We start from the raw sequence: 26,846 nt of genomic DNA, 5'->3' as shown, positions 1-26,846 counted from the left end.
GGTCCAACTAAACGCAAACCGGATGGAATAGCATGCCGCTGCAAGATGCTGTGGTAGCCATGCTGGTTCAGTATGCCTTCAATTTTGAATAAATCCCCAACAGTGTCACCAGCAAAGCACCCCCACACCATCTCACCTCCTCCTCCATGCTTCACGGTGGGAACCAGGCATGTAGAGTCCATCCGTTCACCTTTTCTGCGTCGCACAAAGACACGGTGGTTGGAACCAAAGATCTCAAATTTGGACTCATCAGACAAAAGCACAGATTTCCACCTGTCTAATGTTCATTTCTTGTGTTCTTTAGCCCGAAAAAGTCTCTTCTGCTTGTTGCCTGTCACTTCCTAGCAGCTATTTTACCATGAAGGCCTGCTGCACAAAGTCTCCTCTTAACAGTTGTTGTATAGATGTGTCTGCTGCTAGAACTCTGTGTGGCATTGACCTGGTCTCTATTCTGAGCTGCGATTAACCTGCGATTTCTGAGGCTGGTGACTCGGATGAACTTATCCTCCGCAGCAGAGGTGACTCTTGGTCTTCCTTTCCTGGGGAGGTCCTCATGTGAGCCAGTTTCTTTGTAGTGCTTGATGGTTTTTGTTACTGCACTTGAGGACACTTTCAAAGTTTTCCCAATTTTTCGGACTGACTGACCTTCATTTCTTAAAGTAATGATGGCCACTCGTTTTTCTTTACTTAGCTGCTTTTTTCTTGCCATAATACAAATTCTAACAGTCTATTCAGTAGGACTATCAGCTGTGTATCTACCAGACTTCTGCACAACACAACTGATGGTCCCAACCCCATTTATAAGGCAAGAAATCCCACTTATTAAACCTGACAGGGCACACCTGTGAAGTGAAAACCATTTCTGGTGACTACCTCTTGAAGCTCATCAAGAGAATGCCAAGAGTGTGCAAAGCAGTAATCAAAGCAAAAGGTGGCTACTTTGAAGAACCTAGAATATAAGACATACAGTATTTTCAGTAGTTTCACACTTTTTTGTTAATGATATAATTCCACATGTGTTAATTCATAGTTTTGATGCCATCAGGGTAAATCTACAATTTTCATAGTCATGAAAATAAAGAAAACTCTTTGAATGAGAAGGTGTGTCCAAACTTTTGGTCTGTACTTTATATGTATGCGTGTGTGTATGTGTGTGTGTGTGTGTGTGTGTGTGTGTGTGTGTGTGTGTATATGTATGTATGTATGTATATACACTCACTGGCCACTTTATTAGGTACACCATGCTAGTAACGGGTTGGACCCCCTTTTGCCTTCAGAACTGCCTCAATTCTTCGTGGCAGAGATTCAACAAGGTGCTGGAAGCATTCCTCAGAGATTTTGGACCATATTGACATGATGGCATCACACAGTTGGCGCAGATTTGTCGGCTGCACATCCCTGATGCGAATCTCCCGTTCCACCACATCCCAAAGATGCTCTATTGGATTGAGATCTGGTGACTGAGGAGGCCATTTGAGTACAGTGAACTCATTGTCATGTTCAAGAAACCAATCTGAGATGATTCGAGCTTTATGACATGGCGCATTATCCTGCTGAAAGTAGCCATCAGATGTTGGGTACATTGTGGTCATAAAGGGATGGACATGGTCAGCAACAATACTCAGGTAGGCTGTGGCGTTGCAACGATGCTCAATTGGTACCAAGGGGCCCAAAGAGTGCCAAGAAAAAATTCCCCACACCATGACACCACCACCACCAGCCTGAACCGTTGATACAAGGCAGGATGGATCCATGCTTTCATGTTGTTTACGCCAAATTCTGACCCTACCATCCGAATGTCGCAGCAGAAATCGAGACTCATCAGACCAGGCAACGTTTTTCCAATCTTCTACTGTCCAATTTCGATGAGCTTGTGCAAATTGTAGCCTCAGTTTCCTGTTCTTAGCTGAGAGGAGTGGTACCCGGTGTGGTCTTCTGCTGCTGTAGCCCATCTGCCTCAAAGTTTGACGCACTGTGCGTTCAGAGATGCTCTTCTGCCTACCTTGGTTGTAACGGGTGGCAATTTGAGCCACTGTTGCCTTTCTATCAGCTCGAACCAGTCTGCCCATTCTCCTCTGACCTCTGGCATCAACAAGGCATTTCCGGCCACAGAACTGCCGCTCACTGGATTTTTTTTCTTTTTCGGACCATTCTCTGTAAACCCTAGAGATGGTTGTGCGTGAAAATCCCAGTAGATCAGCAGTTTCTGAAATACTCAGACCAGCCCTTCTGGCACCAACAATCATGCCACGTTCAAAGGCACTCAAATCACCTTTCTTCCCCATACTGATGCTCGGTTTGAACTGCAGGAGATTGTCTTGACCATGTCTACATGCCTAAATGCACTGAGTTGCCGCCATGTGATTGGCTGATTACAAATTAAGTCTTAACACACAGTTGGACAGGTGTACCTAATAAAGTGGCCAGTGAGTGTGTATATATATATATATATATATATATATATATATATATATATATATATATATAATATGACTTTTCTCAGCTAAGACAAACCCTGGATCCTCAGGCTACATTCACACCATGGGCGTAGCCAGGATCAAACCTAGGGGGGGCAGAACCTCATACTGCACACCTCAGCTGCTGCAGAACTTCATACCGCGCACCACTACACTTGAAAATAAAGCCTGCACCTTAAGAAGATGTGGTGATGAATGCAGTCTATTTATTCCAATTATCAATTGATGCTGATGTGTTACTGAAGACGATCAATGCCTGTCCTGGGCGTCCTTTTGGGCAGCTATGAGGTGTACCTGACTGGTGCTAAAAAAAAAAAAGGAGTGTTAGTCTGTGTGCTACCCGGCTTTCATTCTTTTTGGTACAGAGGAATAGAACAGCCATTTATAGGACATTTCATGACTTTCCCAAATTCCTAACACCGTGTCTGGAAATTGAGATTCTGATTTGGCTTTTATCCTAAGTCATATTACAAGACTCGTTAAAGGGTTGATTGTGACTTGTAGGATCGCTACTACCAATAGGTGGCGCTGTAAAGTAAAAGTCCTCTTTCTTTCTGAAGAGGCAATTTGCATATGAAAAAAATATTCAGCACATTCTGCATTGAATTACTGTACCCAATTTATTGTATATTTTAGGAGTCGGTCCATTTTATACCGACTCCACCAAAATGAGCATCGACTCAGACTCTACAGCCTTGGTGGTATATTGTTGCTTTTTTTAATTTTTTTTTTTCTTTTTATTTTTACTAGCTGAAGAGCCCGGCGTTGCCCAGGCACAGTAACTATGGTTAGTTATAACAAATTATGACTATTATATTGCACATAAAAACATTTCACATCATATATTCAACACTAAAGATTTGCAACACAAATTAACTAAACGATTGCCTAAGTATTGATAGTATTTTATTTTCAACTCATTCAAGAGCCTTTTGATAAACAACATTTTTGGGTTTTCCTTTCGGTGCAAAGATGAACAGATTTTTGGCAGTTCCAACTCTTGAACAGACCATGTAAAGATGACCACGAGAAAAGCATGGAGATTGCAAATTGATCCCTACTACTTTCAAGGACTGTCCCTGAGCATTGTTAATGGACATTGCAAATTCTAGTCGAAGTGGAAACTGCAGGTGTTTAAAATCAAAAGGCAAATCAGATGGAATGAGTAGAATTCTTGGAATGAAAATGTCCTCTCCTTTGGCACATTCTGTTGCTGAGCCGTGTGTCTAATCCTATCCTGCGTGACTGTCTGCTGAGCTGTGTATCTAATCCTATCCTGTGTGATACTGTCTGCTGAGCTGTGTATCTAATCATCTCGTGTATTTAATCCTTTCCTGTGTGATACTGTCTGCTGAGCTGTGTATCTAATCCTATCCTGTGTGATACTGGGCTCCCCCTGCAGTCTCTGTCAGAGGGTGGTCTGTGTTGGCACGGTAATAAATCGTGATATTTCCAGCTTTACAGAAGGACGATAGCACCATAGAAATAAGAATAATAGGCCTCAGTAACAACAACTGTCTACAAGGAAAACTATTGCTCATAGCAACCAATCAGCTCAGCTTCTTTTAAACAGCTCTGGTGAAATGAAAGATGCTTAGTGATTGGTTGCTAAGTGGAATGGGCGTGGCCGATACATACACGCGCGCGCGCGCGCGCGCACACACACACACTCTCATTTTATATATTATATACTATGAGTTGCCCAAGCATGGTAACTAACTACGGTTATAACAAATTATAATGAATAGGAATATATGTGTATAGCCCCACCCACTCCACATAGCCACATTCTCTATAATATCACACATCTTCCCGTCAGCCAGAGCCACCGGACTACTACCCCTAATAGCCTACATCATCCCGTCAGCCAGAGCCACTGCAATACTACCCCTAATATCCCACATCATCCCGTCAGCCAGAGCCACCGGACTACTACCCCTAATATCCTACTTCATCCCGTCAGCCAGAGCCACTGAACTACTACCCCTAATATCCTACTTCATCCCATCAGCCAGAGCCACCGGACTACTACCTGTAATATCCCACATCATCCCGTCAGCCATAGCCACCGGACTACTACCCTTAATATCCTACTTCATCCCGTCAGCCAGAGCCATCGGACTACAACCACTAATATCTCACATCATCCTGTCAGCCTGGGGTCAGAACCTAGAGCGCTGAGTGGAACGGTCCTAACTTCCTTACCGGTGATCCCTTTAAGAGAGGCCTGGCATCAGAACCAGAGCGCTGAATGGATTTGCCTTCACTTCCATACCGGGGATCCCTTTAACCCCTTCACGACCTATGACGCCTACGTAGGCGTCATGAAAAGCAGTGCCCAAACGACCTATGACGCCTACGTAGGCGTCATGCTATAAATAGCCCCCCTGCGGGTCGGGTGACCGGGGTCACTGAAAGGTCACCCGACCCGCACACACAGGACCCTTCAGAGTTAACACCTGGGGGTGTGGCTTAGCCCCCACGTGCCTACGATCGCTCTGATTGGCTGTTAAAAGTGAAACTGCCAATCAGAACGATTGTAATATTTCACCAATGAAAATTGGTGAAATATTACAATCCAGCCATGGCCGATGCTGAAATAGCATCGGACATGGCTGGACACCGAGACCCGACCCCCCCCCCCACACCGACTGACGGCACCGATCGGCTGCCGCCACCGTCTGACGGCACCGATCGGCAGCCGCCGTCATGACCTGCCCCTCCGCCCCCCCCAGCCCTCCGATCGCCCCTCCGATCACCCACTCTCACCCTCCTTTGTGCCTCCGACCTCCCGCTATCCGTCCCGGTGTCCTGCCGTCCAGCGTCATGGGCGCCGCCATCTTGCAAGATGGCGGGCGCATGCACAGTGCGCCGAATCGAATCTGCAACGCTGCAGATTCATTCATTTATTTTGATCACTATGATAAATTTTCATAGTGATCAAAATAAATAAAAAGTAAATCATCGCCCCCCTTATCACCCCCATAGATAGGGACAAATAAAATATATATATAATTTTTTTTTCCGCTAGGGTTAGGGCTAGGGTTAGGGGTTAGGGTTGGGCTAGGGGTTAGGGTTGGGCTAGGGGTTAGGGTTGGGCTAGGGGTTAGGGTTGGACTAGGGGTTAGGGTTGGACTAGGGGTTAGGGTTGGAATTGGGATTAGGGTTGGGGTTGGGATTACGGTTAGGCTTGTGGTTAGGGTTAGAGTTGGGATTTCGTTAGGGGTGTGTTGGGATTAGGGTTGTGGTTAGGGTTATGATTAGGGTTGGGATTAGGGTTAGGGGTGTGTTGGGGTTGGAGATAGAATTGAGGGGTTTCCACTGTTTAGGCACATCAGGGGCTCTCCAAACGCGACATGGAGCCACCATTTATTCCAGACAATTTTGCGTTCAAAAAGTCAAACGGTGCTCCCTCCATTTCGATCCCCGACGTGTGCCCAAACAGTGGTGTACCCCCACTTATGGGGTATCAGGGTACTCAGGAAAAATTGCACAACAACTTTGGGGGTCTAATTTCTCCTGTTACCCTTGGGAAAATAAAAAAATGGGGGCTAAAATATTTTTGTGGAAAAAAAAAAGATTTTTTATTTTCACGGTTCTGCGTTATAAACTTCTGTGAAGCACTTGGGGGTTCAACGTGCTCACCACACATTTAGATAAGTTCCTTGGGGGGTCTAGTTTCCAAAATGGGGTCACTTATGGGGGGTTTCCACTGTTTAGGTACATCAGGGGCTCTGCAAACGTAACATGACGCCCACAGACCATTCCATCAAGTCGGCATTTCAAAACGTCACTACTTCCATTCCGAGCCCCAACGTGTCCCCGAACAGTGGTCCCCCCCCCATATATGGGGTACCAGCGTACTCAGGACAAACTGGACAACAACTTTTGGGGTCCAATTTATCCTGTTACCCTTGTGAAAATAAAAAATAGTGGGCTAAAAATCACTTTTTGAGGAAAAAAAATATTTTTTTATTTTCACAGCTCTGCGTTATAAACTTCTGTGAAGCACTTGGGGGTTCAAAGTGCTGACCTCACATCTAGATTAGTTCCTTAGGTGATATAGTTTCCAAAATGGGGTCACTTGTGGGGGGTTTCCACTGTTTAGGTACATCAGGGGCTCTGCAAATGTAGCATGACGCCCACAGACCATTCCATCAAGTCTTCATTTCAAAGCGTCACTACTTCCCTTCCGAGCCCCAACGTGTGCCCAAACAGTGGTCCCCCCCCACTTATGGGGTACCAGCGTTCTCAGGACACACTGGACAACAACTTTTGGGGTCCAATTTATCCTGTTACCCTTGTGAAAATAATAGTGGACTAAAAATAATTTTTTGAGGAAAAAAAAATATTTTTTTATTTTCACGGCTCTGCGTTATAAACTTCTGTGAAGCACTTGGGGGTTCAAAGTGCTCACCACACATCTATATTAGTTTCTTGGGTGATCTAGTTTCCAAAATGGGGTCAATTGTGGGGGGTTTCCACTGTTTAGGTACATCAGGGGCTCTGCAAACATAACATGACGCCCACAGACCATTCCATCAAGTCGGCATTTCAAAACGTCACTACTTCCCTTCTGAGCCCCAACGTGTGCCCAAACAGTGGTCCCCCCCACATATGTGGTACCAGCGTACTCAGGACAAGCTGGACAACAACTTTTGGGGTCCAATTTATCCTGTTACCTTTGTGAAAATAAAAAATAGCAGGCTAAAAATTTATTTTTTGAGGGAAAAAAAATATTTTTATTTTAACGGCTCTGCGTTATAAACTTCTGTGTAGCACCTGGGGGTTCAAAGTGCTCACTATGCATCTAGATAAGTTCCTTAGGGGGTCTAGTTTCCAAAATGGGGTCATTTGTGGGGGAGCTCCAAAGTTTACGCACACAGGGGCTCTGCAAACACAACATGGTGTCCGCTAACGATTGGAGCTAATTTTCCATTCAAAAAGTCAAATGACGCTCCTTCCCTTCTGAGCCATGCCGTGCACTCAAACAGTGGTTTTCCCCCACATATGGGGTACCAGTGTACTCAGGACAAACTGGACAACAACTTTTGGGGTCCAATTTATCCTGTTACCCTTGGGAAAATAAAAAATAGCGGGCTAAAAAATCATTTTTGAGGAAAAAAAATTATTTTTTTATTTTCACTGCTCTGCGTTATAAACTTCTGTGAAGCACTTGGGGGTTCAAAGTGCTCACCACACATCTAGATAAGTTCCTTCGGGGGTCTAGTTTCCAAAATGGGGTCACTTGTGGGGGAGCTCCAATGTTTAGGCACACAGGGGCTCTCCAAATGCGACATGGTGTCCGCTAACGATTGGAGCTAATTTTCCAATCAAAAAGTCACATGGCGCTCCTTCCCTTCCGGGCCTTGCGGTGCGCCCAAACAGTGGTTTATGACCACATATGAGATATTGATGTACTCAGGAGAAATTGCCCAACAAATTTTAGGATCCATTTTATCCTGTTGCCCATGTGAAAATGAAAAAACTGAGGCCAAATAAAATTTTTGTGAAAAAAAAAAAAAAGTACTTTTTTTTTTTTTACAGATCAATTTGTGAAGCACCTGGGGGTTCAAAGTGCTCACTATGCATCTAGATAAGTTCCTTGGAGGGTCTTGTTTCCAAAATGGGCTCACTTGTGGGGGAGCTCCAATGTTTAGGCACACAGGTACTCTTAAAACAAGACATGGCAACCGCTAAACATTCAAGCATATTTTACATTCAAAAAGTAAAATGGCGCTCCTTGCCTTCTGAGCCCTGCCGTGCGCCCAAACAGTGGTTTATGACCACATATGAGGTATCAGTGTACTCAGGAGAAATTGCCCAACAAATTTTAGGATACATTTTATCCTGTTTCCCATGTGAAAATGAAAAAACTGATGCTAAAATAAAATTTTGGTTGGAAAAATTAAAATGTCCATTTTTTCATTCCATGTTGCTTTACTTCCTGTGAAGCACCTGAAGGGTTAATAATCTTCTTGAATGTAGTTTTGAGTAGCTTGAGGGGTGCAGTTTTTAGAATGGTGACACTTTTGGGTATTTTCTGCCATTTAGACCCCTCAAAGTGACTTCAAATGTGAGGTGGTCCCTAAAAAAAATGGTTTTGTAAATTTTGTTGTAAAAATGAGAAATCGCTGGTCAACTTTTAACCCTTATAACTTCCTAACGAAAAAAAATGTTGTTTCCAAAATTGTGCTGATGTAAAGTAGACATGTGGGAAATGTTATTTATTAACTATTTTGTGTCACATAACTCTCTGGTTTAACAGAATAAAAATTCAAAATTTGAAAATTGCAAAATTTTCAAAATTTTCGCCAAATTTCCATTTTTTTCACAAATAAACGCAAAAATTATCGACCTAAATTTACCACTATCATGAAGCCCAATATGTCACGAAAAAACAATCTCGGAATCGCTAGGATGCGTTGAAGCGTTCCTGAGTTATTACCTCATAAAGGGACATTGGTCAGAATTGCAAAAAATGGCCAGGTCATTAAGGTCAAAATAGGCTGGGTCATGAAGGGGTTAAGAGAGGCCTGGCGTCAGAACCAGAGCGTTGAATGGATTTGCCCTAACTTCCATACCGGAGATCCCTTTAAGAGGGAAGATGTGCCTATGGAATGGAGGATGTGTGATGGGTATATGGGCAGGGAGGGGGTGATTCATTTCTGTCATGTGTTCTCTGCTCCTTTCTGGGGGGCAGACAATGGCTGGGAGCTTATGTTCCCAGGGATGCTAGACTTCTCCCACCCGGTCAGTGTCTGCTGAGATGTTTTCTGGTGTGGGAAAACTGTTGCTCATAGCAACCAATCACAGCTCAGCTTGTTTAAAACCGCTCTGGTGAAATTAAAGATGCTTAGTCATTGGGTGGGGCTAAAATTCTGTTTTCTAAAATAGTTTTTATTTTTACATCGCTTTATTCTGAGAGCTATAGCTTTTATTTTTCCACTGATGGAGCTGTGTGGGTGGCTCGCTTTTTGCGGGTCAAGATGACGTTTTCAGCAGTACCATATTTACTTACACAGTATATCTGTCTTTTTGATCACATGTTATTCCACTTTTTGCTCGGCGGTATGATGCATTGTTTTGTGGGGGTTTTTTTGCTTTTTTTTTTAATGGTGTTCACTAAAGGGTTTAACTAGTGGGACAGTTTGATAGGTCGGGTCGTTGCCGATGCGACAATACCAAATACAGTGCCTTGCGAAAGTATTCGCCCACCTGGAACTTTTGAACCTTTTCCCAAACCATTTCCCACTTATCATGCTTTAAAGATACCAAATATTAATTTTTTCTGGAGTGAGTTTGCTGCACTGAAAGTAAAGGGGCCAAATAATATTGCACGCCCCACTTTTCAGTTTTTGAATTTCCACAAAAATTTAAAATAACCAATAAATTTCGTTCAACTTTACAATTGTGTCCCACTTGTTGATTCTTCACCAAAAATGTACATTTGGTATCTTTTATGTTTGAAGCATGATATATGGGAAAAGGTTGAAAAGTTTCAGGGGGCCGAATACTTTCGCAAGGCACTGTATGTATACTTTTATTGTTTAGATTTTGTTTTCATTCAAATTTTTATTTAGTGATACAATATACTGTATATCGATTTATTTTGACTTTGACTTTTTTTTATATTTTTACAATTACATTTTTTTTTTTTTTTTTCCCTAACTTTTTTACTTTGTCCCACTGTGGGAAACTCATTTTTGCATGCTAATCGCTTCTATAGCATGCAGGTGAAGCAGCATCTGCATGCCATAGAAGCTGTCAGTGCTGAACTGACAGGGAGACTTGCTGATCATGCACTGCACATGATCAACAAGTTTCGCAACTCTGGTAACCCGGATGTTGTCATTACGACATCCGCTCACCATTGCAACGATCGGGACCTGGCGTCACGATGCGGGATCTCCGATCCAGAGGCAAAGGGACTGTCGGCCCTGGGCTGGCTCCCGGAATGCTGCGATCTTGTTTGATCGCAGTATTTTGGGGGCTAAAGTGCCGGGAGCAGTCTGTGACCACTCCTGGCACCTAGTGCTGGGTGTCAGCTGTCAGAATCATCTGGCACCTAGTGCTGGGTGTCAGCTGTCAGAATCAGCTGACCCCCAGCGGCGATCAGCCGTGCACCCCCATGAGCACAGCCGACCGCGTTGACGTAATATTCCGTCCATGGTCAAATTGGCCCGGTTCACATGGACAAAATATTACATCTGATGTCAGAAAGGGGTTATCAGGATTTATCAATATTAACTGGTGTTAAGCATCTAGTACCATACTTACCATGGATCTTTCAACGAGAGAGACAGCTTGGAGTAATAGGGCATATTGGGTCTTTTTGACAGTGATTCCAACAGCATAGTGGCTGGTCCTGGCAAGGATCCTGGATTTCCTACCTTATCTCTCAAAATTATTATATTACATAAATCTTTGACTAAAATATGGTTTTATACCCCGCTGCCTACGAGTGCAGATATTCCCAGCATGGGAAGCCACTCCTGACTTCCAAAAGACCTGGGAATCGGGACTAGCTAAATGCTATTGACATGCTTATAGAACATGACCAGATCCTGCTGAATAAGATTAAAGATATCAAAAGATGTGAGCACAAACTCACTAACTTTGATAAAGACACTATAGTGAGCCCCTTTCAGCAAAAACTTAAAATTATGATTGACCTGTTTGAAAAAGAGGTAATCACTAGAAAAAGAAATAAATTCCATAGGGACAAACTGGACTTCAGTAGGAGTCTATAAATGTGAATGAACCAACATTAAGACATGAACCTTCATCGAGCAATTTCTTTTTTTTTTTTTACTCTTGGACCCCAGCGTCGCAGAAGACGCCTCAGGATGGGCCGAAGGAAAACAGCAATCAATCAGAGGCAGAGGCTACAGAAACTGGTCACCGACCATACCAGAGGAAGTATAAAAATACCAGCTCACCCAGTTGCTCTATGCTCATTCACCATGGTCTCAGACACCGGCCTCGCCCTGGTCTCACATCAAGGATAACAGAAAATATTGGAGTCCGGCTCAACAGGACTGGATTTTCCTTTTTCAAAATAAATTATAGTGCATACAAAATAACATTTTCATGGTTGACATGAGCCAGTTGACGCGGTTCGACTGCATTAAGCAGTCTTACTCATAACTCATGAGTAAGAATGCTTACTGCAGTTGAAACGCGTTAACTGGGTCATGTAGACCATGAAAATTTTCTTTTGTGTTCACTATCATTTCTTTTGAAAAATAAAAATTAAAGGAAAATCCAGTCCTGTTGAGCCGGACTCCAATATTTTCTGTTATACCAGAGGAAGATTTGGTTCAACAAGAGGCGATGAATTCTCCAACTGGTTGCATATCGTCTGAAGGTAATCTACAGATTGTTAACCTCTCAGCATATGTATTATCTGTTCTGGAAATCCAATTTTTTTGTCGCCAATTAACTTTCAAACTTTTATATCATCAACCGTCTCTCCTTGAATCCTTTCCTGACAATGAGAAACAAGTCTTCCAGGATCTCCAGGAGTTATTACAAGGAAATGAAGCCTCCAAGACCATGGAAAGATTCTCCAGGCGTTTACCCTCACAAGCCACATCATCCTTCTCCTTATTTCCTGCAGTCCAGTTGTTTTTTGATAAGGTCTGTAACGACATTGGCAACCTTAGATTGGACCTGAACAAACAGAATAATATCAGCAAAGATGAGAGAAAAGCACTACAGAAACTGAAAAACAACAGTGAATTTGTGGTCCGTGAAGCAGATAAGGGAGGTAATGTAGTTCTCTGGCCCCATGATCAATATCTTAAGGAAACAATACATCAACTTCTTGGTGGGGGAATGTTATCTGACTCTACCCTCTGACCCCATAGCCTTTTTTTAATAATAAAATTGATTGTCTTATTAACAGTGCCTTACAGGGTAATACTATGACAAAAAAGCAGATTTTTTGACCATGCCGCATCCAATGACTCCAACTTTTTATAACCTTTTTTATAACTTTTTCACAAATCCCTAAAGGAACAACCAGGTAGGCTCATAGTGTCTGGCATCGGTTGCCTTTTCAAACGGCCCTGTATTTATGTTGACCACTTCCTCCAACCTTTTGTCACTACGTTGAGATCTTTTCACCAGGGACTCCACACATCTGATGCACGTTTTGGAAGACCTTATACTTGAAAACACTTACCTTGTCAGTCTGGATGTCAAATCCCTTTATACGAGTGTGACGAGCATCAGCTTATGCTGAGTCGTTTTTCTTTGAATGAGTGGACCCTCTGGGCCGTGGCACCCACCCACCTAGGGCGAGCTGACCTAGTGAGGAACCACCCCCTATACAGGGAGTGTCAGGGGCAAGACCAAGGGGGTGAGCCACCACGGCTGCTGGACCAGACGGCCGGCTCAGGAAGCAAGGCGAGACAAGGCATTAGTTCAAGTAAACTTCATTCAGGAACACTTCAGGGTACAACAGGTGCAAAGGTGAACACACAAAGAACACAAAGCAAGATGCGTGCAAGGGCAAGCCAAGGTCCAAGGCATGAGGAACTCTTCAAGGTAAAACAGGTGCAAAACATGAACACACAGAATCCATATAACAAGGTGCGTGCCAGGGCACGCCAAAGTCCAAGGCAGGGTGCGAGGCATCGGACTCCGGAAGGCTGGCAAGGGCTGACAGGGTCCAGGCATCAGAGTGTAGACATCTGGCTCCAGACCTCCGGCAGTAGTCAGCTGGCTTCAGGAATCCGGCAGACAAACTAGGAGCCAAAACAGGGTGCGTGCAAGGAGACACGCCAGGATCAGATTCACAGAACGGAGACCTGCGCATGCTGAGGAGCATGCCAGGGATGGGTACAAGGACGGAGACCTGCGCATGCTGAGGGCACGCCAGGGAGGAGCACAGGGACGGGTTCAATGGCATCGGAATCCGGGGTGCTGGCATCGACCGACAGGGTCCAGGAATCAGGCTACAGACATCAGCTCGCAGTCATCTAGGTGTGGGGCTCTGGCAGCGGTCGGCAGGTTACGGAATCCAGCAGGCAAACTAGGGTTCAGAGCAGAGCAAAAGTGGCAAAAGGCTTTGTGCAAGAGTAGCACGGAAAGGCACAGTACGAGACCCAGCGTGCGTACAAGGGAGCACGGAGACCACAGCTGGGGGCACCGGCAGGTGGTACCGACGATGGCATAAGCAGGCGGGCATGACTAGAGGCGGCACCGCTGCGGCCACGCAGCCGGAAACCACTATAGCACTGGACGGGGCCACGGCTGAGGCACACAGGCGAGCACGGCTAGAGGCGGCACGGCTGAGGCACACCAGGCAGGCACAGGCGACCAGGCACGTGCACGTTGCCACAAGGCAGGGCTAGGCAAAGATACAGGACAGAGAGGCGTGCAGACAGCACGGCAAAGCCTAGTACGAAAAGTGCAAAAGCGCACGAAGTATCAGAGACAAGGCATAGAGTAGTAGACAGGACCCTGCGCATGCAAAGGACATGCCAGGGGAAAGGTACAAGGCGAGGCCTGTGCGTACCGAGGGGCACGCCAGGGACAGAGTCTACCAGTGGAGCGTAGGTCGAAGCCCAGAGCCGGGCCAAGAGAGAACCTTGGGACTAGACAGGGTACAGAGCGGAGGCCTGCACGTGTAGACAGACACATCAGGGACAGGGATAGAACGGAGACCTGCACGTGTAGACAGACACGTCAGGGACAGAGTCTAGCAGCAGAGCGTAGGCCGAAGCCCAGAGCCGGGCCAAGGGACAACCTTGAGACTAGACAGGGTACAGAGCGGAGGCCTGCACGTGCAGAGAGGCACGCCAGGGACAGGGTACAGAGATGAGGCCTGCGCGTGTACTGAGACACGTCAGGGACAGGGTACAGAGACTGAGGCCTGCACGTGTAGGGAGACATGTCAGGGACATGGTACAGAGAGGGGTACCTGAAGCCGCAAAGCGAGACGGGAAACATGAAAAGAAACACGGAACAGAATCAGAGCAAACAAGGACTACAAGGCAAAGACAAAACATAACACGAAGGACAAACACTAGACAAGGCACGAGACAAGAGACGGAATACGAGCACGGAGCGTGTGCAGAGACGCACGACAGAGCAGAGTGCAAGGGCACAGACTAGAGGGAGCAACCCCACAGACCAAGCAGCCATGCAGAGAAGCAACACAATACTCAGGCCCTGAGCATAGGAAGGGGCGGTCTGATATAGGGCCTAGCACCACCACTTCCAGGTCAGGACCAGGGAAGAGCTTCCAGTTCAGATCCTCCAGGATCACAGAGTGCGGTCACATGATCAGGGCTTCAGACCTGCAGAGATGATTACAGAACCGGACAATGCAGGATCCTAGGAAAGGTCACATGATCAGGGTTTCAGACATGCAGAAACGATTGCAGAACCGGACAGTGTAGAATCCTAGGAAAGGTCACATGATCAGGGTTTCAGACATGCAGAGAAGAATGCAGAACCAGCCTATGCTAGAACATAGGAAGGACACATGATCAGGAATGCTAGACATGACGAGATGATCACAGAAGGCAGAGCAGAAACGCAGGCATCCTGCAGCTTAACAGACATGAGGTGAGTGTGCACACTGTTCTAGGGAACATGCAGGATAGCAGACACGAGATGCGCGTGCACACCGCTCCAGGGATTCTTGAGGCAAAACAGACAAGGCAGACATGACAGACATGGCGAGCATGACAACGAGCATCTCACATGATTTAGGTATGCAGGCCGTCCCACATATTTCCTTGAGAAACACCCGAGGAGAAATGTAGAACATGACAATTTCATTCTGGAACTCTTATATTTCAATTTAGACAAAAATTATTTTGTCTTTGACAGGAAATATTACAGACAAACGTCTTACAGCAGTGGGAACTCAATATGCGCCCTCTTACACCAACCTTTTCTTTGGGTGGTGGGAAGAATTGACGGTCTTTAAACATGAGGCCTTTGTATCTAAAATTTTAACTTGGCAACATTACATTGAAGATATTTTGCTGCTTTGGACAGGCTCCCTGGATGATTGCAGGACCTTCATCAATTGTCTAAATTGTAATGCACTGAATATTAAACTTACATCTGTCATTTCAGATACTTCAATTGATTTTCTGGACATTATGTTGACAATTGTGAACTCTCGGTTCTCCTGTAGTCTCTTCTGCAAAGCCACAGCAACCAACAGTTTACTGCATTACACGAGTTTCCATCCATACCATCTGAAGAATGGTATTCCAAAAGGCCAGTTCCTCCGGCTCATGAAAAATTGTAGTTCCAGCTCTGAATTTATAAATCAGGCAAGAAACCTTTAAAAGTAGAGGATATCCACAAAAGGTCATCTCAAAAGCATTACAACATGCCCTGACCAAGGAAAGACGTAGCCTCTTTACAAAAAAGGTACGTGATTCTAATAGACCCCTCTCTTTGATTACCACGTTCAACAACCAATGGTCTGGAATCCGGGAAATTTTGACAAATATTTGGGGTATACTACTAAGCAATACCATGTGACTTTTCACGTCTCGACTTACCCTAGTTTGGTGGCTAGACGACCAAAAAATCTCAGGGATGACCTTTGTCATAGTCATTATCAACGTCCTACGACCAAACTGAATCACGGAATAAGGACTTTTGGATCGTATCCATGTGGTAACTGCAATATCTCTACAATCATGATTGCACAGGATAGTTACTCCATTTCCACTTTGTCTTTGCAGATCCCGAAACCTAGGTTACGCGATATTCTGCGACCAGGAAGACAGTGAAAAGAATAAAGTCATATCTTCCGTGGCCTCCCATTTTTTGGACGTACATCGCAGCAGAACGTCAAGCTTCAAGGTCATGGGCCTTGAAAGTATACATACAAACATCAGGGGAGGAAACCTCACAAATCTTCTTCTACGCTGTGAATCAAAATAGATAAACGACTTACATAGTCTTTCTCCAAAGGGACTAAATGAAGATCTTCTTTTCACAAGATGTTATAACTCTAATTCTGTTCCATAGTAGTACTTTTATGCCTGTGTTTTTGCTTATTTGTTTAATACACACTTTGTGTATGACCAACTGTTCATATGGTCTGCACGAGGGTTTGTGCTATATGGCACTTTTGTACCACTCTTTGACAGTAGCATATCATTGAAATTCATGTGGATGTCCTTTTTGTCCATCTAGGCGCCAGGGTCAGTTTTTTATTTATTTTTGTCACCATGTATAATAATTTGGTAAAAGCCCTTTGATCCAGTACAACTTGCATGACCTAGTCTCTCTAATAGGTCAATACACACTATTTGACACGTTACTTGCTCATGGGCGTTTTATGTGCCACTGTCTAAAGCCCCCGTTACACATAACGATGTCCCAGCAATTCCACCAATGATCCGACATGATGGGATCGCTGGGACATCACTAGGCTGATCGCTGGTGAGCTGTCACATAGACAGCCCCTCCAGTGATCAGGACCAGTGACGCTGGACGCTGGTTTCTAATGTAAACATCGGGTATCCAGGAGCCGCGCGACTCCTGGATACCCGATGTTTACATTAGAAACCAGCGCCGCTGATCGCTGGTCTCTGGCTGCCACACGCAGCGATGCGTGCTGGCCAGCGGGAGACCAGCGATCGAAAAACGGCCCTGGCCGATGCTGCACGGATCAGCGATAACCGGCTGGGGGGGCGGTCGCTGATTCCCGTCACACATAGCGATCGCGCTGGCGTGTCACAAAATCAGCGATCTGGCTAGCGAGATCACTGTGTGTGGCGGGGCCTTAACATATAGTTATTTTTAAGACTTTTAACTACACCTTAGTGCATTTGCTATTTTGCAGTTGCGCTGGTGTTATTGGAGTGGATTCATCTGTAAGGATATTTCTATTTAATCTCTTTCATTGTAAAGCATCATGTTTGATGGCCTTTAATAAAGATATTCAGTTACTAAATTATCTTTTTTGTTTCATTCAACCCTCTATCCTTAGAGGAGGCTAACCCTTGTGGTTTTCTTGGTATCCGGTTATACACTTATCCCGTAATGCAGTGGGACTTTGGGCTGACATGCCTTGCAGTTTAGTCTTACCTTGATGTGACTAAATTGGTCCTTCAATTGGGTACTCTCTTTATACTGCCCCTTTCTCCTCTTTCTCGTATTTCCATTTGTGGCCGCTGTGAATTGTGACCATTTGTTTTACTCTACCCTCTATTGTCTAAATCGGCGCCTTGCAACTACTAAATCAATTTATTCGTATTGGGGTAGTTTAGCACATCTACACAAATCGTTCGGACTTTATACTGATCTGTAATCAGAATTGGCGATCTGCAACCTTGGAATCCTTCTGCTTGTATTTGGTTTCTGAGCGCATGTGAATATATCGATTGTATTTCATACTTTGCCCTCTAGTGTTGAAATTGTCTATTTACAGCAATTGATTTCCACTGCTTGTAATTGGAGACTTAGCGCATGCGCATAAGGGTATGTGCACACGCTGCGCATTCTGCTGCGGATCCGCAGCAGATTTGGCCCTGCGGATCCGCAGCAGATGTGCAAGCAATGTACAGTCCCATGTTAGCCAATGGGATTTCAAAACCGCAGTGCATATGCTGCGGATTTTTTCGCGGTTTTAAATCCACAGCATGTCAATTCTTCGGATTCTGCAGCTGTTTGACACCTGTTCCCTTGTCCAGGTGTCAAACCGCAGGGAAAAACCGCAGGTCACTCTACCTGCGGTTTTACCTGCAAATCCGCGTGGAAAAATCCACAGGTGAATCCGCACTGTGTGCACTCACTCTAAGCCGATCACCCTTTGTAATCGTTATGAAACTTGTACGCTCTCTAGGTCTTTTTCCACGCATGCACAGTTTACTATTGTTAGGCTGATCCTCCTCTAAGCGCACAGCACATAAGTGCACCAGGCTTCCGGCGACCAGGACTCAACAGCCGATGTCACATCCGGCCTTGCGCCGGCGCTACTCACAGGTGTTGAGGATCTTTGTGTTTAGGTATGTGTATTTATACTCACCAGTTCACTTGAACCAGCACACTTGCCCCTGACAAAGGTACCTGTGTGGTGTCACGCTTCGGGCTCCTTGCTCCCTCCAGACCTTCCTGTATCGGCACTGGTTCTGTTCTCTTGGCATTTGTTTGTTGACTTTCCTGACGGTAGGCCATGTGTGGCCTTGGACATGTTCACTGCCTGCACTTCTGGTATATTCAGAACCCCTTTATGCGTCTTTTAATCTTGTGTAAATACTTTGTACTTATATTAGCTTAGGGTGACCCACTTTGATACTAGATTCCAGCTATCTTTGTGTTTTTTTATTGATTAGATCCTTGGAATTTGTCAGCAGGACATTGTTTTAAGGTTTAAGTTACTCTTTATACCTCTGGTACACATTAATTCTGTATAATTTTTGTTTATCCCACTGGCTGCTTTGTAACATCTTCAGGGACCTTCATTGCCCTATTGGTTTGTTGTTGTAAGGTAGCTGCATAAACTTTTCAAGGACATATCAATTAGATCATGCTTCAGATATATTAGATATTGGTTCTGTACTTTAAAGGGTTGTACCACATACCCTTTATAGAATCAAGGATTTTTTCTGTTCTTATATTTGGTGACAAAATACTGCCTGACCCTCTATTTTGTGTTCAACGGAATTAGGGAATTTTTGATCCTATACTTGGTGGCAAAATACAGCTTGACCCTTTAAACAGTGGCCGGAGTACTCTATATGGTGTTGTTCATTGGTATTATTGTATGTTATTAATGTTTTTCTCCATGTAGTTTATTGGTGCATCTATGTCTGCAGGGCTGGACTCCATTTATGGATGTGTATCTCAAGAGTATTTTTAATTGTTTTGTTTTTTGGTTCTTGTTTTACTCTAATAAATTTTAATATTTTCATTGGTGGTCCCCGATTGTTAGCATGTTTCTTTTCTTTATTTTGCCTACTGACTGTTGACATGCTTCAGGTTGATCCCTTCTAACTTTTTGATGGTGCCCTCCTTCTTTGCTCTTTTTCACTGTCCGGCGTGTAGTTTTCCGCACGCGGGTGACTGTCTGGCGTGTAGTTTACCGCACGCGGGTGACTGGCGTGTGTTCTGCTGTGATAACTCCCCTATTTTTCACCTTCCTATTCCACACGTGCAGCTTTTCATACATGACGTGACTCTCTGGTCTGATCTGCCGCTGTCAACCCTCCCACCCCACCCAGCCCCGTTCAGTCCGTATTTCTCCGGTCATTCTGTAGCTAATGCAGCTCCTTCCTGCGCTTTATCAGCTCCATTTGCAGACGCTCTGCTCATCACTTTCCAGTCCATTAGACTGGCTGATTATTGTTCCATTTCTAGACGTCCTGGAAGACTCCACGGCCTTAACTATGATCATTCTCTGAGCAAGGACATAGTTAAATCATTGTGGCGCCCCTGAGGCTTCAGTCGCCACAGAGGTACTGCACCTTCTCCTAAGGTGTAGTGCCCCACCATCCAGGTAGGCTGGGAACTCCTTTCCACATTCCAACACCTGCACCCCACACACAGGATAGTTCAGCAGGGACCCATCCATGCTTTATGCTGGAAAGGTCATAGTGTGCCTTTTGTGGTCCCTGGCTTCGTAACACGAGAGGTGCTGGGGAGGCGGGTGGAGTTAGATATAAAAGAGAGGGAAGGTGTAGGATTTCAAGTCAGTCTGGGGTGAGTCTCAGAGAGAGAGCAGGCTGACAGCAGGTCAGCCTGAGAGGAGCTCAAGGCAGAGGAAGGCAGTCAGTCAGGAGAGGCTGAGGACTGGTCTTAGTGGAACGAGCTCCCTAGGGAAGGAAGACAAGGAGAAAGAGACGTAGACTGAAGACTACAGATTCCATAAGAGAGAGAACAGATCGGAACGAAGGAGAATAGGAGGACGGTGGGAAGCAGGTTGAGAACCCTTCCAGTCCAGAGAGCGCAAAGGCCGGGGCCCGGTCCCCGAGGTTGATTGGAACTTTATGTCCGGCAACAGACACCAGAGGAGTAGTGAGCCGCTAACGCCTTGCTCCCATCATAGACTTGGGACACAACAGCAACTGAATAGAGAGCCGGGACGCAGTGAGGAGTCCCCGAGCGGGCTACAGCTGTCTGTCATACAAGTAAAGACTAGGAACACCTAGAGAGAGGCATTCCAGGGTAACTAAGTACTGGAGTGCTTCGCACCTAAAGGCGCATTGGAGGAGTCGTTCAGTAAGGTACATGTTGGCGGAGTGTGGAAGGGAGAATCCTATCCTGCCTGGAGGTTGGCTGGAGCCCTGACCTGGAGAACACAGTACGGAGGCAGGCAGTTGTGTGAACTGAAAACAGTGAGTAAAGCTTTGGAACCGCATACTCTGGTGTCCTCCAGTTATTCCAGCACCACTACACCTGGGTACCAGCCTCCATACCATTCTGCGCCTCTCCTCATCCATTGCACCTACACTGCCCTGGGACTACAGCTCCACCTGTGGGGAGCTATACCATCTCTGCTGCACCACACCACCAGTCCCAGAGGATCTGTATGCAGCGTTGGCTTACCATCTTACTTGCCAAACACCACGGGTGGCGTCACGAACTATTCATATAAACTCTAACATCATTAACATCACCGCTATTGATATTGGGCGCCCAGGGCCATGGACCGGGTCACTGCTGCTGTGACACATTCCCTCCTTGACACCGGCCCGGTACCGAGTACCCCGCTGCCCTGGGTGTGCGAGGGCGACCCATCATGATGGTGTGCCAAAGTCACTGTAGACTTCTGATGTCCTCTCGACCCTACTGGAAGAGGCTGCACCATTTCTTGATTTATTGTGAATTTATGATCAGGGAACTTTTATGTCATGGCCATATACATATAGCGATAAAGCTATGTACCATGTATAGAGAAAAGTATTGCTCCCAGCTTCTTAAGTCACTGAAGTTGAGTTTCTCATTCAGTACCCATGCCTCCTAGTGTGTAACGTCCTGGACTCCTCCCCCTCCTACCTCCTAGTGTGTAACGTCCAGGACTCCTCCCCCTCCTAGTGTGTAACGTCCAGGACTCCTCCCCCCTCCTACCTCCTAGTGTGTAACGTACAGGACTCCTCCTACCTCCTAGTGTTTAACGTCCAGGACTCCTCCTACCTCCTAGTGTGTAACATCCAGGACTCCTCCCCCTTCTACCTCCTAGTGTGTAACGTACGGGAGTCCTACCTCCTAGTGTGTAACGTCCAGGACTCCTCCCCCCTCCTACCTCCTCGTGTGTAACGTCCAGAACTCCTCCCTCCTAGTGTGTAACGTCCAGGACTCCTCCCTCCCTCCTAGTGTATGACGTCCAGGACTCCTCACCCCCCAGTGTATAACGTCCAAGATGCCTCACTCTCCCAGTGTACAACGTCCAGGATCTGTCACACCCCCTAGTGTATAGCATCCAGGATCCTTCGCACACACCCCGTGTAAAAAGTCCAGGACTCCTCACCCCCTCAGTGTATAATATCCAGGACCTCTCACAACCCCAGTGAATAACATCCAGGACTCCTCACCCTCTGTGTATAACGTCTGAGATTCCTCACATTCCCCGCCCAGTGTATAAGGTCTGCGACTTCTCAACCCCCCCAGTGTATAATGTCCAAGACTCCTCACTCCCCCCAGTGATCCAGAGTCCCTACCTCCCCTCCAGTTTATAACGTCCAGGATACCTCACCTTTCCCTAGTGTATAATGTCCATGATCCCTCACACACCCCAAGTGTATAGCCTCCAGGATCCCTCACATACCCCCAGTGTATAATGTTCAGGACATCTCACCGCCCCAGTGTGTAGCATCCGGGACGCCTCGCCCCCCCCAGTGTATAATGTCCAGGACTCCTCCCAACCGCAGTGTATAACGTCTCGCCCCCCCCCCCACACCAGTGTATAATGTCCAGGATCCCTCACACCCCACCAGTGTATAACGTCCAGTACTCCTCACCCCCCAAGTGTATAACATAACATCCTGGTCTCCTCACCCCCTCCAAGTGTATAATGTCCAGGACTCCTCACCCCCACCAAGTGTATAACATCCAGGACTCCTCACCCCCTCCAGGTGTGTAATGTCCTGGAATCCTCACCCCCTCCAAGTGTATAACGTCCAGGACTCCTCACCCCCCCCCCAGTGTGTACCGTCCAGAATTCCTCACCCCTAAAGTGTGTAATGACCAGGATCTTTCACACCTCCCCAGTGTATAGCGCCTGGGAATCCTCACCCCCCCATTGTATAACGTCCAGGACTCCTCACCTCCACAGTGTATGACGTCCAGGATCCCTCACACCTCTCCCAGTGTGTTACGTCCAGTACTCACCCCCCAGTGTATGATGTCCAGTATTCCTCAACCCCCCCCAGTGTATAGCGCTCGAGACTCCTCACCATTCCCTCTCCACATCCTCACCCCCAGTGTATAACGTCCGGGGCTCCTCCCCCCACCCCCGTGTATGACGCATCCAGGACTCCTCACCCCCCCATTGTATAACGTGCAGGACTCCTCACCCCCCTCTACACAGTGTATAACGTCCAAGACTCCCCACCATCCCTCCCCAGTGTATAATATCCAGGATCCCTCACTCTTTCCAGTGTATACTGTCCAGGCCACCTCACCATCCCCCCTAGTGTATAATGTCCAGGACACATCACCATCCCCCCAGTGTATAATGTCCAGGACACCTCACCATCCCCCCCTAGTGTATAATGTCCATGACTTCTCACATCCCAGTGTATAAAGTCCTGGATCCCCCATCCCCCCCCAGTTTATAGCGTATATTGGTGTCTATCGATGTAGCTGAAGCCCATGGATGTGGGGGGGCACATACTTTTTCCCATATTAATGTCTATTGATGTGGATGTGGGGGGGCACATACTTTCCTCCACCTTCTTTGACCACTTCACCACCTGGTTACTTCATTTCCTTTCCGCGGACATCCCTACTATCATCATGGGCGACTTCAACATCCCCATTGACACTTCCCTCTCAGCTGCCACTAAACTCCTATCTCTCACTTCCTCCTTCGGCCTCCCTCAATGGTCTTCTACAGCCACCCACAAAGATGGCCACACACTGGACCTCATCTTCACCTGCCTCTGCTCCCTATCTAACCTCTCTAACTCACCTCTTCCTCTCTCTGACCACAACCTTCTCACATTCTCTTCCCTCTTCACTCCATGTCTACAATCCCCACCCCACAAACTTTCACACCCTCGCAGGAATCTTCAACACCTTGACCTACACTCATTCTCTGAATCCCTCCTCCCTCTTACAGATATAAGTTCCTTACACAATGCGGATGACGCTGCCGCTCTATATAACACCACAATAGCTGTAGCTTTGGAATCCGCTGCCCCACTTACACATACCAAAACTCGCAAAATCAACAGACAGCCCTGGCACACCAGCCTGACCAAAGAGCTGAGGCGAGCTTCCAGGGCTGCTGAGCGCAGATGGAAAAGATCCCACTCCAACGAGCACTTCATCGCATTCAAACAGTCCCGCACTACTTTCAAGACCACACTCGCCACAGCTAAACAAACCTACTTCTCATCTCTCATATCCTCCCTGTCTCACAACCCTAAACAGTTATTCAACACCTTCAATTCTCTCCTCCGCCCCCCAGCACCTCCTCCCTCCCCACTCATCTCAGCTGAAGACTTTGCCTCATTTTTCAAGCAGAAGATTGATAACATCAGAGACAGTTTTGGTCAACAACCCCCAGAGCCCTTCCTCCCGACTTCCCAGCCCTCCACCTTCAAAACCAACTTCTCAACCATTACAGAAGATCAACTCTCCACTCTACTCTCAAGATCACATCTCACCACCTGTGCACTCGACCTGATCCCATCCCACTTCATACCAAACCTCACCACAGTCTTCATCCCAACCCTAACCCATCTCTTCAACCTATCACTAACAACTGGTGTTTTCCCCTCAATCTTTAAACATGCCTCCATCACACCTATCCTCAAAAAGCCCTCTCTTGACCCATCCTCTGTATCTAGCTATCGCCCTATATCACTTCTCCCCTACGCCTCCAAGCTACTGGAACAACACGTCTACCTTGAACTGTCCTCCCATCTCTCTTCTTGCTCCCTCTTCGACCGCTTACAATCTGGCTTCCGGTCACACCACTCAACTGAAACTGCCCTTACTAAGGTCACCAATGACCTCTTAACCGCCAAGAGCAAGCGACACTACTCTGTCCTCCTCCTGGACCTGTCGGCTGCCTTTGACACAGTGGACCATTCCCTATTATTACAGTCCCTCTCATCCCTCGGCTTCACAGACTTGGCCCTATCCTGGATCTCATCATACCTAACAGACCGGACACTCAGCGTCTCCCACTCACACACCACCTCCTCACCTCGCCCCCTATCTGTCGGAGTCCCACAAGGTTCAGTCCTTGGGCCCCTGCTGTTCTCTATTTACACCTTTGGCCTGGGACAGCTCATAGAATCTCATGGCTTTCAGTATCATCTCTACGCTGATGACACACAGATCTACATCTCTGGACCAGATATCACCTCCCTACTAACCAGAATCCCTCAATGTCTGTCCACTATTTCATCCTTCTTCTCCGCTAGATTTCTGAAACTCAACATGGACAAAACAGAATTCATCATCTTTCCCCCATCTCACGTGACCCCCCCCTACGAACCTATCAATTACAGTAAATGACTGCCCACTCTCCCCAGTCCCACAAGCTCGCTGCCTCAGAGTAATCCTTGACGCTGATCTCTCCTTCAAACCACATATCCAAGCCCTTTCCACTTCCTGCCAACTCAAAAATATTTCACAAATCCATTCATTCCTCCCCCAAGAATCTGCAAAAACCCTTGTCCATGCCCTCATCATCTCTCGCCTTGACTACTGCAACCTCCTGCTCTGTGGCCTCCCCTCAAACACTCTCGCACCCCTCCAATCTATTCTAAACTCTGCTGCCCGACTAATCCACCTGTCCCCCCGCTATTCCCCAGCTTCTCCCCTCTGTCAATCCCTTCACTGGCTCCCAATTGCCCAGAGACTCCATTACAAAACCCTAACCATGACATACAAAACCATCCATATCCTGTCTCCTCCATACATCTGTGACCTCGTCTCCCTGTACTTTCCCGCACGCAACCTCCGATCCTCACAAGATCTCCTTCTCTACTCCCCTCTTATCTCCTCTTCCCACAATCGCATACAAGATTTCTCTCGCGCATCACCCCTACTCTGGAACTCTCTACCACAACATATCAGACTCTCACCTACCATCGAAACCTTCAAAAAGAGCCTGAAGACCCACCTCTTCCGACAAGCCTACAACCTGCAGTAACCACCGATCGACCAAACCGCTGCACGACCAGCTCTACCCTCGCCTACTGTATTATCACCCATCCCTTGTAGATTGTGAGCCCTCGCAGGCAGGGTCCTCTCTCCTCCTGTACCAGTTATGACTTGTATTGTTTAAGCTTATTGTACTTGTTTTTATGTATACCCCTCCTTTCATGTAAAGCGCCATGGAATAAATGGCGCTATAACAATAAATAATAATAATAATGTCTATGGATGTAGATGAGGATATTTTCTCCATATTAATGTTTATGGATGTAGATGGAGGATAGAGAAGCCCCAGGAGATGGATGTGGGGGCACATACTTTTGCCCATATTAATGTCTATGGATGTAAAGGTGGCCAGAGAAACCACTGGAGGTGGATGTGGGGGGCACATACTTTTCATATTAATGTCTATGGATGTAGATTAGGACAGAGAAACCCCTGGAGTTGGATATGGGAGCACATATTTTCCCCTATGTCAATGTCTATGGATCTAGATGAGGACAGAGAAACCCCTGGAGGTGGATGTGGGGGGGCACACACTTTCCTCCATATTAATGTCTATGGATTTAGATGAGGACAGAGAATACCCCAGAGGTGGATGTGAGGGGCACATACTTTCCTCCATATTAATGTCTATAATGTCTATGGATGTAGATGAAAACATGGAAATAAAAGAAGCCCCTGGAGGTGGATGTGGGGGCACATACTTTCATCCATATTAATGTTTATGGATGTAGATGGAGGACAGAGAAACCCCCAGAGGTTGATTGTGGGGGGCACATACTTTCCACCATATTAATATTTATGGATGTACTATTGTGATCTTCCTTTGTACTATTGTAACCATTTCGGGAGTGGCATTATAAGTAATCAGCTGTACCATTTTACCATTAAAATATTGTTTGCATTGGGATTGTAAACTGGGGGAAGGGAAGATTGAGATTAGAGGTATATGTACCTCTATTGCAGGTTGTTTTCTTTTTTGTTTTTCCTTTTTGTATTGAAAATTTCAATAAAAATTACTTTAAAAAAAAAAAATTATGG

At 46.2% G+C, this 26,846-nt stretch overlaps 1 protein-coding gene across 15 annotated transcripts in view; it reads left to right on the top strand.

The window, feature by feature from the left end:
- The window catches only part of LOC141085046 (protein CEPU-1-like), a 1,055,154-nt gene that overhangs the window by 672,481 nt on the left and 355,827 nt on the right, over positions 1–26,846 (top strand). For 4 of the 15 annotated variants that reach the window (XM_073570037.1, XM_073570036.1, XM_073570030.1 and 1 more), the window contains 2 exons: positions 15,640–15,881; positions 16,202–26,339. The exons of 6 other annotated variants lie outside the window; for them this stretch is intronic. In XM_073570037.1, the coding sequence (XP_073426138.1) occupies positions 23,280–25,157 (1,878 nt within the window). In that variant the 5' untranslated portion in view covers positions 15,640–15,881; positions 16,202–23,279 and the 3' untranslated portion in view covers positions 25,158–26,339. Of the gene's footprint in view, positions 1–11,658; positions 15,060–15,578; positions 15,882–16,201; positions 26,340–26,846 lie in introns of those variants that run through there. 5 more of the 15 variants (XM_073570035.1, XM_073570034.1, XM_073570031.1 and 2 more) reach the window with 5 other exon arrangements.

Source organism: Dendrobates tinctorius, unplaced genomic scaffold (assembly GCF_039654945.1).
Source record: "Dendrobates tinctorius isolate UK_male_01 unplaced genomic scaffold, ASM3965494v1 ptg000028l, whole genome shotgun sequence".
NCBI lineage: Eukaryota > Metazoa > Chordata > Amphibia > Anura > Dendrobatidae > Dendrobates > Dendrobates tinctorius.
Note: the sequence above shows the minus strand (reverse complement) of the source record. Positions and strands in the feature narration are given on the sequence as shown.